This window comes from Malurus melanocephalus, unplaced genomic scaffold, assembly GCF_030028575.1.
Source record: "Malurus melanocephalus ecotype Western Australia unplaced genomic scaffold, MMel_1.1 scaffold_413, whole genome shotgun sequence".
NCBI lineage: Eukaryota > Metazoa > Chordata > Aves > Passeriformes > Maluridae > Malurus > Malurus melanocephalus.
Window position 1 is genome coordinate 210842 of NW_026623645.1, and position 13269 is coordinate 224110.

Genomic DNA, 13269 nt, shown 5'->3' on the forward strand with positions numbered 1-13269 from the left:
RCTGTCCCTAAAGTGCCAGASGTGTGTATCCAGGTGAGATTTTGYTTGGSTCACTCAGRTGTGGCTTAGCARCCTGGCCACAGCCAGCACAACTCTYACTAACGCCTGGTTGTTGTATTACAGATCCTGCTTCCCTGGTGGGGCTTTTTAGACTGGTTTGAGCTGCTTCCTCCCATAGCCATATCGCTTCTTTCTCCATTTGTGGGCACTGTAGCAGCTCCAGGTGGAGAAATGTGGCTTCTTGTCTTTATTAGCAAGGTATTTTTTGGTCATTCAGTTCACTTTTCATGCCATTTATTTCAAACAACTCTTTTCTACTCAAAAAAATCCCGGCTACTGCTCTGCCAAGTGTAAGTTTCTCCAGGGCTGTGTAGTCGCAGAGTAATTTGCAATGCAAGGCATCGGCTGATGTTGTATTTAATATGTAAGGAACATGATGAGATTAACTGGATGTGACCATCTGTCGATCTGCAAAAATTAAGTTGTAGTAACTTTTAGTCTCCTTCCCAGTTTAATTAGCCATAATCAACTTTAGTTTTTCTTCCTGTAAGACTTTATTACTGAATAAAAGGTTCTCCTGTGAATTTTGTGCTTTTAACTTCAAAATGTAGCATGTGTGATAGAAASTGTGTTCCTGTTCAGCTTGTGATCAATAAATGTTTTTACAGTAGAATAATCACAGGAGGAAACACAGAGAACACAGTTCCAGGGAATTTGCTTAAATATTTGAACATTCAAAGTGACTTTGTATCCAATTTACTTTCTTGACAGTGGAAAGTGATGGGGAGGTAATGTTTGCAAAGGATCACAGAGATGTTTTGAAGAGGAATTCTTTGAAAGGAAATGGAATTTGCAATGTGAGCACCAAYACATGGTTGGGTCTCATCTAAGCATCCTCTTTCAAGTATTTTCCTTTGCTCTCCTTCAGTTTTCATTTTGAAAACCTAAGCAGATGCTGGTATGTAGGAAAGCACTTCTGCATCCCCCAGCACTGACAGAGCAGCCCTTCAGAAAGAGTTTGATGAGACTGGTCACACTCCATGTCTGTGTAGGAGCAGACATTTGTTTACACAGACTGTTCTAAGGSTGCTGTACGGTTATTATTGCTGGCTTTGGACAAGGTAGAATTAGAATTTAACTCTGTGTGAGTGCATAAACCAATATTAAGCTTCATTTTTGGAGAGAARACTCCAGGGGGAAATGGTCTCAAACTGGGGCTAATTGCTTTGTGTCTGATAGATTGGCCACAAAATGTGAGTAGATTCTGTGGCATGTGGGAGAAGCAGCTCCACTTCCAGTATGATGGGGAAGTTGTCTGGCAGCTGCTGGCTATACCATAAAGTACTTGAAGAAATAAGTTAAAGTGCTGTGTTAGGCTTACCTGGGATTTTTCCTCTGCTTTGGCTGTGCCACCTAAACACACCCTGCTCTTGGGRGCAGCCTCCCTCTCTCTCCATGGTAAGTGCCTGGGTACACTCCAGAGCAACTCAGCAGTTCAGCTTGGATAAGCATCAGAGTTTGTGTCTCTGTCAGAAGACTTAATGTGGGAAATCTTACAAGAGCTGGCTCTCTCCCAGACTTTGTGATACTCGCCAGTTCAGGCTGTGCTGCTGATACTGAGAGTCTTTTTAAGATACCAGAGTTGCCTTTCCAGAAGATCACAGGGTTTGGCAGCTTCCATGTACAGAATGATACGGGATCCTACAGTTGCCTCTATTTTTTAAATAGGTGGTGAATCTTGGTGATGGATTTAGTAATCTCATTGGCAAATATTTCTCTCTTAATGATTTCTGTTTTACCATACTTTTTTTTTTGTTCCTGTTAGTTTAAAAATTCTACTGCCTTATGTGCTGCATGGTTTAGGGTCARTTGCTTGCTTGCTGTGTCCATGTTCAGCACACTCAGCCAAAAAAATATTCAATGCAATCCATGTGGAAATAATATCCTTAGTGAATGGTAACCTGACAGTGAATGAATTACCTTTCTTTTGAATGTTTAAATTTAGTCTGAGCATCAGGCAGAATTTTAAASAATCTGTCAAGAGACCATAACTTGGTATTCAACAATTTTGTGGATTTCAGTGTAGTTAGAGAAGCTTGATAAACTTCAGTGAAATTTCTTTGTTTAACTTCCAGCTGACATTAGCTTGCTCTTCTGTTGTTTTGTGAGGACATCAGAAAGTTGTACTAGTTTCTATAGAGTGGCCTCAATTTACAGTGCACTTGGTGGTTACAAACAGTGAATTTTTCAAAGAAACCGATGGCTGTTAAATTCCCGTCTCCAGTTTTGYCARTAGTAGGTATTTATATGTCATCACYGGRTCCTTACCCTAAGCTTATAACTTTCTCTGGATTAAGGCTTTGYGTTTCTTGAGAGGGCAGTGATTACCTGGAGGATAGATGCTGTCTCTTCAGTATTAGCTAATGTCTTCTGAGTGCGTGGCTTTGTTGGTTAATGCATTGTTGTTGTCCAGGCTGTCAGTGATGGATTTTTGTTGCCATTCCAGTTGTCAGACTTWGAATCCCTTCACTGATGTACAGAAACTTGCCAGTAATTGTGTGCCAAAATCAGAAATGCCTRCTGGTAACCTCTCAGGTTTGTCATGCGCTGTCATGACTTTACCATAAGAAGTCTTTGTTTCTTTCCTAGTAGAAAAATCAAGTGTCTTGAATAACTTTTTCTAATTAATTGCAGATTATTCAGTTAATAGATTTACTAATACTTCTTAACAAGGAAATTGTTTGTGGGTACTCACTGTATAATGTCCTTTAAAAAGGACTACTTCAAAATGAGCTGGGTTTCCCCTTGCAAGCACTTTCTGTTTGTGCACTCTGCCAGAAATTAGACCCAGGTGATTTTATGGAAGAAAGCATTTTGTGGTATATGGGCTCCAGCTGTCAAGACAAAGGTATAGTGCTACCCAGATTAGAAGTAAATTCACTCTGGGATCACTCTGTGCTCATGAAGGAGAGGGGAAATGCAGACCATATTATGAACATGTCTGTGTCATAAATATAACAGAACAAGGCTAAAATGAGGTTTCTGTTCATCCTGCTCTGTTGCTTAGAACACTAAGCTGTTTGTGCTTGGCAGATAACTGGTATTTGATGGTTCTTTCCACATGAAAGCTGTGCTTGAATTTGACATTTCAGAGACTGAAATGTCTAAAGGACTGGAAGGTTGAGCTGATAATTTATTAAGCAGCACACTTTGGTTTGAGTCAATATTGAATTGATATACCAAAATAGTGCTAAGAGGCACAGTGTTCCCGGAGATGGTTCCCTGAACTGATGACTRAAATCTCCTGCTACTTTGGATAGTATGCTGAGACATAACATTGTATTAGGTAATTGTTTTTGGCAYACGTCAATTAGCCCACATGCTTTATTGAATAACTTATTCTTGATTTATTTACTGAACTGCTAAAACATGAATTTGCATTATTAAATAAGTGGTGCTTCAATAAAATTACATGTATGCATAATATATACTTGCTCATTTAGGATATTTGCATCTTTTTGTTTGTACCTATGCTACAAAGAGCTATTATTYTAATCTGTGATTGAATTTGAAGTCAGATATGAGCTAAAAGGACTGGCTGCTCTCTGGAGAAATGAAGTATTTCTATGTTTGAACCTAACTCAGTGCAAGCTGCAAAGCATCACATCCAGAAGTAGGGAGGAGGATGGTCAGTTCCTGATGGAGAAGTGGAACTGCTTTTCTTGGAAACTGTTGGAAAGACATTATCTTTTTTGTCTGCTTACAAAATAATTGTCTATAAAATTAGAAGGCATGCAATGCGTTCTGTGTTTGGGGCAGATCACTCTGCTTGTCAGCAGTGGCCATAGGCCACTGTATGTGACAGAATTTTTAAGACCGTCTCAAGTTAGGGCTTAGCCACAATTCACTGTCCTGGGATACTGGATGAATATCTCCTGATAAATGTTCTTTTTGGCTGAAGAAATACCACATGAATTTAGCTGTTTTGTACTGAGTTAATTCCCYACCTTGTGTTGTGCACACAAGAGCACGTTTAGACTGATGAAAGAGCATCTCGGTTTTTATCTGCTGAAGGCTCAAGACTTTCCATATTCATGAGGAACGGAGAGCTTAATGAGTAGATGCTGAGAGCTGAAGGGAGCATGTGCTTTGAATGTTGTTCTTGTTAGTCTCTAAGGACAACCTTGCTGTGACATCCTGGCACGCTGGTTTGCAACCTGCTCACATGTCATTGTGTATATAGGTAAATCCTGCCAGTCCCTGGATGAATTTACCCTTGAGGACTTCCATTCAGGKATTGATCCTTCCTTTCTTGAAATCATCAGAAGTTTTAATTTCCTGCTGGATCAAATGCCATACAAATATGTGCTGTGGACCTGACCTTTCAGAAAAATCCATTTCAGGCTGAGTGTTTGCACTTCAGTGCAATTCATGATGAGAGGCTGAAGAGCAAAGAAAGAATTTAGTAGCACAGGGCAGTCATTTCTCCAGCAGTAATAGCTCCAAGGTCTCGTTTTTTTTCCAAAGCAGAGTCCTCACAGTCAAATTCTTTCAAAGCATCTTTCTACATGTTTGACTGTGACTACACCAGCAAATGCATGGGGCTTTTTCCCCTCTCTCCATAGAAGCAGAGATCAATATATGTTTGCAGATCATGTTCTCTATAGTCAACTTGGAGATCAGCCAAATTTCAAATAACATGATGGTCATTTTGGTGTCYAGCTTGAGATACTTCAAGGAAGGTTCATATTCTCAGATGACAGCAACTTATCTTCAAGATGTGTCATGTAGGGCAGAGAAAATAAATTGCTGTAATAATTTGAATTTATGCTTTTCTCTTAGACTAAATTAGTTACAACAGGTAACAGTGAAGTCATCCACGAATTCTTGCACTACCASTAATGTTTGACATTATGTGGCCCTCAAACTCCTCCATTCACAGATCATTGAAAAACTCATGTTCTTCTTTCTGCRCTGTTTATTCTAGGAGGTCACAAAAATGTTCTGCCTGATGGGAACCAAGCTATTGTTCAGAAATCAAATCTCTCTTTGTCTTTGTCCCCAGGAAACAAGCCCTGACAGTTTAATCTTTTGTGTGTAGAAGTTTTAACTAAAAAAGCCACAGTAGGCTTTTAATAGTTTATGACATTAGGCAAAACTGCTTTATTTTTACCTTCTTGGGCTCAAAATTTCAGAGGAAAGCTCTTTATGGTTGAAGTTTTGAAAAGAGGGCTCTGTAATAGCACTGTATATTTATATAGACAAGCCTGGCATGCTATTTTTTTTTCTCTGACTGAATCAATATTTTATATGTCTCAAGACCAGGTAGTAAGGAAGGATATAGAGGAGTAGATTTCTTATGGCCAGTCTCTGGGGGTTTGTTTATTTATATTTTTCCCATCTTCCTCTTAAAAAAAAATAAACCAAAAAAACAAAAGAACCCAAATCGCACATGAAATTCCATTGCAAGAGGCAAGGAGTGAGAAGCCTTCTTGAGAAGTKATCATGAGTCTTTGTGGATTCACTAAATTATTTCTCTGCTTCCATGCACTGGGTRTAATAGTTTGTCAAGACCAGGCAAAGTTACAGTACGTGCTTTGTCAGAATGTTTTCTGAGTTTCATGTTAGTGTCAGAGCATGTGTTTAAGGTGTTTTCAGTTAATTTGTCTCTTTTAGTCTGGTGTCCACTGACAGGACCTGAGGGAAGGGCATTAAGCTGTGTTAGGGGAGGTTTAGGTTGGATATCAGGAAAAGGTTCTTCACCCAGAGGGTGTTTGGGCACTGAAACAGGGTCCCCAGGGAAGTGGTCACAGCACCAAACCTGTAGAGGATGTACAGATGCATTTGTACATCCATTTGTACATGGCAGAGTACAGGATGCATTTGGACAACTCTTTAAGATAAATAGTGTGATTTTGTGTGTTCTCCTGTGTAGAACGAGGAGTTGGACTTGATGATCTTTGTGGTTCCTTTCCATCTCAGGATATTCTATGATTCTGTGAGTCTAACTACACTGGAGTAATTTCTATAAAAGTATGACTTGCATACTGTAAATCTGACCTTTCTTCTCTTATCCATCTGCTTCTGAGAATTTCTGGAATGGCTGGAAAAAAAGTAAACCTCACATTTTTTTGCTGTTGTGTGGTCTCACAGAGCTACATAAATAAAGTGGAATCAATAATGGATGCAGAAAATGTTACCAGCAACTCTTGAAACAGCTGAAAAGGACAACAGTAGAAAAGCAAATGCGAAGTTTTGACTGCTTTTTTTTATCACAACAATGCTGACAACATAGTGAAATTTTGGAAAGCTGAAARCTATAAACAGTAAGACAAAAGAAGCCTGCCTCTGACTTCCCTGGTACTGATTGACTGGGAAGGCAGAGATGTGTGCTCGGGGGCTGGTGAAGTGTGGAGCTGTGATGGGGTCTACACGGCTTGATGGACTTCTGTTAAAACCTGTRAACAAAATGCTCCGAGTGGTGCGCCCTGAGCAAGAAGTTTTTCAAGTGAGGATGGCACAGGGAAAGGGCAAGTACAAAAGTGAACTGTGCTGGCACCAACATCTTAGTGACAGGAAAGGGTATGATGAACAGACTCAACAAAATCAGTACCACTTGAGATAGGTGGCTGAGGATGAGGTGGAGAACTGTGAAATCTGTTTGAAGAATAGCAGAAGTTCAAACTAGGAGGAAAGGAAGGGCGGCAAAAGTAGGGGGRAAGAATGAGACATGCATGAATAGATTAAAGTGCTCTGAAAAAATCTGAGCTCTTATATTGTACAAGCCATGATTTGAATTCACATCTCTTTTCCTCATTAATGATGTTTTTCTCACACAATTATAACTGCTGATGAGCAAGCATCGCCGGTTTTTGCTCAAGTATTTAAGCAATAATTACAGCTATGCAATACACAAAGTGCTTAAATATGGCACTGCTTTTTGCTKTTACTGTGCAAAACACTAAACTTACTCTTACAGACTCATGGTGCTGCCCTGCAGAACAGGAGGGACCTACCTGTATGGAGTGTTCATTGTRTTACACATGAGGAATCCATTTCCTGAGCCTGATTTGAGGTATCCAAAAGCAGCTGGTTCAGTGCTGAATGAAAGCAGCTCATTCTGTTGAAAAAGCCCTGCAGTCTTCCAGGCATTCTGCAAGTCAAGAAATAGTGCTAGAGCACAATGCCCACCAGGCAATGTACTTAYGCTAGCAGTCTTTTGCCATTTAGCACTTAAATTAGGCTGCAGCCTTTATGCAGGAAGCATCTTTCTTATGTCCCTTTCAAAAGAATACACCCGTAGTGCAGAAAACTGCTGTTGAAGATTATTAATGCAAAAAATTGGCTGGATATGAGCAACTGAAATTTATATTTAAAAGGCAGTATCTTCATTATTGACTTGTTCCCTTTCTAGGAAAGCATTTCAGTTCCTTGTAAAGAGAGAAATTAAATAGTGCACCTGATGTGGTTTGGTAGTAAAAATGGTGATTTTGATAACTTTGTATTTCAAAGATGAGATTTTTTAGTGGTGGGAGCATTAGTCAGTTAAGGCACATAGGTGATACAGATTTCTCCAGCCTGATCTGTGTCCTTTTAGAAGACTAAGCAACCTTGAGTCATTTATCCAGTTCTAGAAAACAGGAACAGTGGACAGAACAGTCCTGGGAAATTGTAGTTGGAATTGTAGTTTGTATATCTCACTCAGCCCAGGCTGTTACCTGTCATCAAGGCTTTAMGGGTAACACAACTGTGCAGTGTTCTGATGACACGAGATTTGCACATTCATTAAGAACTTGATTCTCCAGTTTACCTTCTGTTTTGTAGTGAAGAGGGCAGTGACTTGAACTTTGGCTATGTACTTCTTTCTTCACCGTGGATGAACTAMGAGGGGAGGCTGTAAATTCTTGGTCAAGTTTTACACCGCCCAGAAGAACAGGAGCAATTACCAGGCATGAGCAGAATAAAGAAGCTTTTAAGAGTTACAAATAAACAAATAACACAGGAAAAAGTCTTAAACAGATTTCACGCAGCTTCATCTCTTTCTGTTCTTCAGATTGATCATGTGAGATGCAGCAGTTGCTAAGCCTTCAACACAGATTGTCACTTCTTATGAAGAAAAGTTCTTAATTGAACCCTGGACCCAATAAGACATTAAAATCTCATTAAAATACAATTACATTCTGAAGCTTAGCTCCTTCATTTGGCTTTGCTCAGCCTGTTCTCTGAGCAAGCTTTTTGCAGTTAGGTTTTGCCACTGACCCAGCTGGAATGAACACAAAACATTTTAGTGTTTAAACTCATCTACCAGTTCCATGGCAGTTTGAAGGATAAATTGTCCCATATCAGCTCAATTCAGGAACCCATATCACCCAGATACCCACATGTGGTTTTTGTGAGACTCAAGGTATACAGGCTTTATGAACAGARACAGTGGCCAGCAGAAGAGTCCTTATATTTCGTTAAAGTTGGGCATGATGATAAGTTTAACAGCTGTGATAGAGTTTTTTATCTCGTTTGGGGATAAATGGATGCCATGTTTTCCAGTGTTGGTATGTTGAAGACAGACATGTGAATTTGAACTGTAGCTCATCACTCTGTCACATCAGATTTCTGCTTTAAAGCAACACTGGTTAATGTTGTTTTACTGTTGAGGTTGGGTAATCGTAATTCCTGTTTTGTTCTTAAACAAGGAGCTTCATTAGGCAAAGAAAAAGGAGAATAATGTTATTCATCTTGTTCTCTGATAYTCTATTACATCTCCACAACTTGCAGATGATTTCTGATTCAGATTAAAATGCCTGAATACAAATGCTTTAAAATAAAAGTTTAGGAAGGAAACTCATGTGGATTTTGGTAGAGATATAGMTTAAATATGGCAATTAGTGTGCAGTTCATTTGCAGCAAAGGGAGAAATTTAAGAATGCAAAGTATAGTGGAAGAGCCATGAATTTTATCATAATTACTGTTTTGCTTGTGAGGAAATACTAACTGGAGTCCTGATCAGGAATGATGAACTATAGTCCTATCATCCACCTGAACAGAGAAAAGCATGCTGTGAGGTGATGAGTAGCCAGGAGTTTGTTTGACTACAGTATGGAAGTGCGTTTAGTGTATTCATCTGAAGCATCAGAAGGCYGGCATTTTACTACTTAGCATTTTTCTTTGGAAAAAATATATTTGGAAAAACAAATACAAAGCATCCAAGCAGGAGGATGTTTCTGAAGAAAACCCAGTGGGTTTTGTTGTAAGGCTGGTCTGCCTTTCATTTTCTTTCAGTTCCCAAGCTGAGAGTAAGGGTTTCAGAAGCTGTGGCTAAGAGAAATGCACAAGGGAGTAGGAAACTGTTTCGCTTTGAAATTGGTCCCCAGTTTTATTTTACCTTTTTTTTTTTTGGTTGGAATGTGAATGTTCTTGTGAGGTTGGCCATGACATTCTCAGCTCAGAAAAATCGGATTACTCGTAGTGTTTTGATGTTCCTCCTGGGAGAAAATTCTCTCTTAAACAGTTGGTATGAATTTAATCCTTTTGCATTCCATTCTCAAGAATGMTGGAACCACTGTTCACAAGAAACCCACGATGCTTTCAAAAGGACAAAGGCAATATTTCGTTCAGAGTTCAGCCTGGATACATCCAGGTAAAGAAAGGGTGTTGAGTTAAACCAGAAGAGTCTACAAAGTGGTAAAAACACCTTTCAGGACTGAATGCCAGAATATYTGTGCCTTCTCCTTTAATGGATGGGCAATAAGAAGCTGCAGAGCTGTTGAGCCTGTTATGTCAGGATGCAATCCCCCTTCACTACAGTCCCGCTCTCTTGAGTGTGAGCTATGGTGCTGCATCACCAGTGCAGCCCTGGTGCCTCTCTTTTCCCCTGAAGAGTGGATCASTGCAGGAATTGGCCTCTCTGTATTTTAATTGTAGTTTTTGATTGGGTTTTTTTTCTCTAGATGCTGGGAAGAGTTCTTAAAATCCCTCACTGGTGCTGGAGGTACCAGCAGCATCAGTCTGTGGGTCAGTGAGCTCCTGAGCAAGCAGGATRGAGCACTCCTGAGCACTGTTATGGATAGATTCCTTCATTAAATAGGAGTTCATTTCTGCTGTGCCAAGAAAATAAAGCAGATTAAAGTCTGGTTAGGGCTACAGGAGTAACACTATAGTACATTGTGGTATTGAGCCCCAAACAGTGTAGATCCAATTAATTACTTTCGGCCATTTTGGAGGTTGGAGTATACAGGATATACACATCAGTTGTGTAAACAGCTTTCATCTCGGACATGCCAGAGTCAGCTGCTTTGGTCAGGTAGGTTGGGTTCTGCTCCTTCCAGCTCCTGTGACACCTGCAAAGTAACAAAGGGAAAAAGATGGGGAAAAAAGTGGGGTTCACATTCCAGCCCCTTGAGTTGGTTGTTCACAACCAGGCCACATTACACGAGCTCAGGCATTTCTTGGACTGCATATGCAGGCAAGGAAATTTGAGAAGGCATAATCTGAARCTATGAAACAATATAGGTAAAATAGATTATGGTGTGCCTGAGGAAAGGAACGCGGATTCACAGCTGCAGTGCACTTCATGCTGAGCACCATTTTCAAGTTGGTGTACTTAGTACTGGTTTCTGTGGTATGAATAGATGTCTGATTTTTGGAGATTGTGGTCTGCTCATGCTGCATTTAAAAGTATTAAAAGGAAAAAAAAATACAAGTGGATATTCTAAAGGTCTTTCACAACTGTCCTGCGGTCCTGCTGAAGATTCAGAAAAGTCCTTCTAATTCTGTTTTTGTTTTTCTAATGTGAGGTGCCTTCTTTCCCAAATCATGGTCATTTCTTCTTGTCTATCMCGTTGATTTTGCATTTAAAATATAGTCTCACTAAAAATTAACATTTKCAGTAAAACAAATGCCAGTGCTATTGTATCTCAAAAAAAATCTTTTAGTGAGGCTTTGGTTAATGAATAATAACCACACTAACACACAAGTAGGAAAACCCTGCAAGATCCAGTATTGTRCTGTGAAAGAAAGAGATTTGAATTACAAAGTAGACCCAGAATTGCTATATAGTGATGAAGCTCCTTCTGTAAGGAAAGCTTTGCTTTTTCCTAACAAGGTAATAACGAAACATTATGCTTTCCTTCTCTGCAAAATCAGGCTGATTGTGTATTGGCTGTGACTGGGTGTTTACCTGAGCTAAAATACTGCTCTGGAATTCACACTGTAAATAAACTAGCTAGACTTCTGGGATTAATCCACTCTATCTGGARAACACCCTCCAATTTGTCATAACATGGTAACTCGGTACATACTACATAATCTGCCAAGCAAATATTACGTAATCTGTTGAATTTACATTTGCAGGCTATTAAAAGAATATGGATCAATCTGGCAGCACATGAGAGGAGGACCATCACATGTCATCTTTTTTGTTGTCTCTTTAGTGAAAAAATCAGATCATCACTTTTTTTTTACTCCTGGATTTGATACGTATTATGTTGATGCATGTTTTTTTGTTCTTTTTTTGTGTGGCACCTTGCAGGATCCTAGCCCATTGAAATGAAAAAGAGCTACAGTGCAGTATGATACGATAAATTTTTTTTTCAGTTTTTATAAGCTACAGAAAAAACTCAACTGTGGTGTGAGATTTTTCTCTATTTATTACTCTATTTACTACTTCTGTATTTAATAGCTGTGACAATATAGAAATTTTATGCTTGTATCTTTATTTTTTGGTCTTTTCAGGGTGAGAATTCCAGACGTTTTATAAAATTGGCCACTTTAAGTAAACTGAAAATAGTCTTTACTAGAAAAAAACAAGTCGTACTCTTTAGACTTTTAAACTGTGGTATAGTCTAAAATGAGTTGAGTTCAGATTGTTGCATTACTTGTGTGGATGCCTTTTTGGGGAATATATGGTATATGAATGGCTGTCTTTTGACTGTAGAAAACCARAGTCTCTGATTACCTCCAAGTTCAAATTTAAGTTTTGAATAATGAGGCAAACATAAGAATTAAGTTTTCAGTAGAATCTGCCTGTGTCTGGCTTTTCCATTCATCAAGTTTCATTTAAGTTGTATGTCCTAATTATGTAAAACRTGGTCTATAGGAGTAGGTTAATTCAGAGTACTTGTGCCAGGRTTTTCTAGCCCTTAAGAAATTTCTCGTTGGAAATCTAGCTGTTTCAACACCCAGCACTAAGCATGGCACTTTTCCAGGAGCAGTATTCCTGCTGTAATGAACAGAGATATTTACTTTAGATATGACTAGGATAAAAAATGGGAATGTAAGAAGCTGGAAAGAGGCGAACACAGGGTTGACAGGATTTCTGGGTGCACTGCATTTGTGTGTGAAGCACGTAYGCCTGCCCTTGGCTCTGTGAAAGGGCTTAAAAATGCCATTCTTTTTTGGAAGGATTTGCATTTTGCAGTGCTGGAAAGGTGGTTTGAATCCCCACGTGCTCTTACATAGTACCTTTTAGAAGGGAGGTGAAGCACTACTACTATCCTGAAAACATGGAGCTGTGGCAAGTCAGGTTCTGGTTTTGACCTTCTTAGTGTGGGCCCATCCTTTAAATAAAGGATAAAAAAGCAGTGTGTTCCCTTTAATCTAATCCTCATCAGACCAGTCCAAGGCAGTGGGTTGTACCGTGTCATCTGCCTTCTCCTTAGAGAGTCACAGCAACACTTGGGTGTATCAAGTGTTATTGCTGTGAATGTGGCACAGTGTGTTCCTGGAAATAAGAATGGAGTCATCCCCACTTGTTCAAAGCACCCTTATCTGTCTCTGCATTTATTCTCTCTCGTGGTACAGTAACTGCTTCAAAATTTCCAGTGCGTGTGTCAAGTTACAGATTAGTGCAGGCCCCTGTGGTTCTTGGAACAGCATGGGGCTGTTTTTGTTTACTGATGACATTTATCCTCTCATTTCCTTTTGGAAGCATGACAGCTTCTCACTGTCTCATGGGGAATGTACTTACAGGMTCTTCTATTCATGCCACGTCTGACAGCAAGTGCTGCACTGCACAGTATCCATGTCTGCTTGCTATGGAGCGGCTGCTCGTGCTGCCAGCAGCCAGACTGGCAGGAGCTTGGCTGGCCATGGAAGCAAAAGGCTTTCTAAGTGCAATCATCTTCTCTTGCAGGAGGAGACCGAGAGCGGATGACAGCAAAYCATGAGACCTACCTGCTCATGGCGAGCACGCAGAATGACATGGAGGATTGGGTGAAATCCATCCGCAGGGTTATATGGGCACCGTTCGGAGGAGGTGAGTCACKCAGGGAACAT

The 13269-nt window shown here is 39.8% G+C and overlaps 1 protein-coding gene across 2 annotated transcripts in view; it reads left to right on the forward strand.

The window, feature by feature from the left end:
* Positions 1 to 13269, forward strand: part of ARHGAP24 (Rho GTPase activating protein 24) — a 183241-nt gene that overhangs the window by 139744 nt on the left and 30228 nt on the right. For both annotated transcript variants that reach the window (XM_057379633.1, XM_057379635.1), the window contains one exon: positions 13127 to 13249. In XM_057379633.1, coding sequence (XP_057235616.1) covers positions 13127 to 13249 — 123 coding nt within the window. The remainder of the gene's footprint in view (positions 1 to 13126; positions 13250 to 13269) is intronic.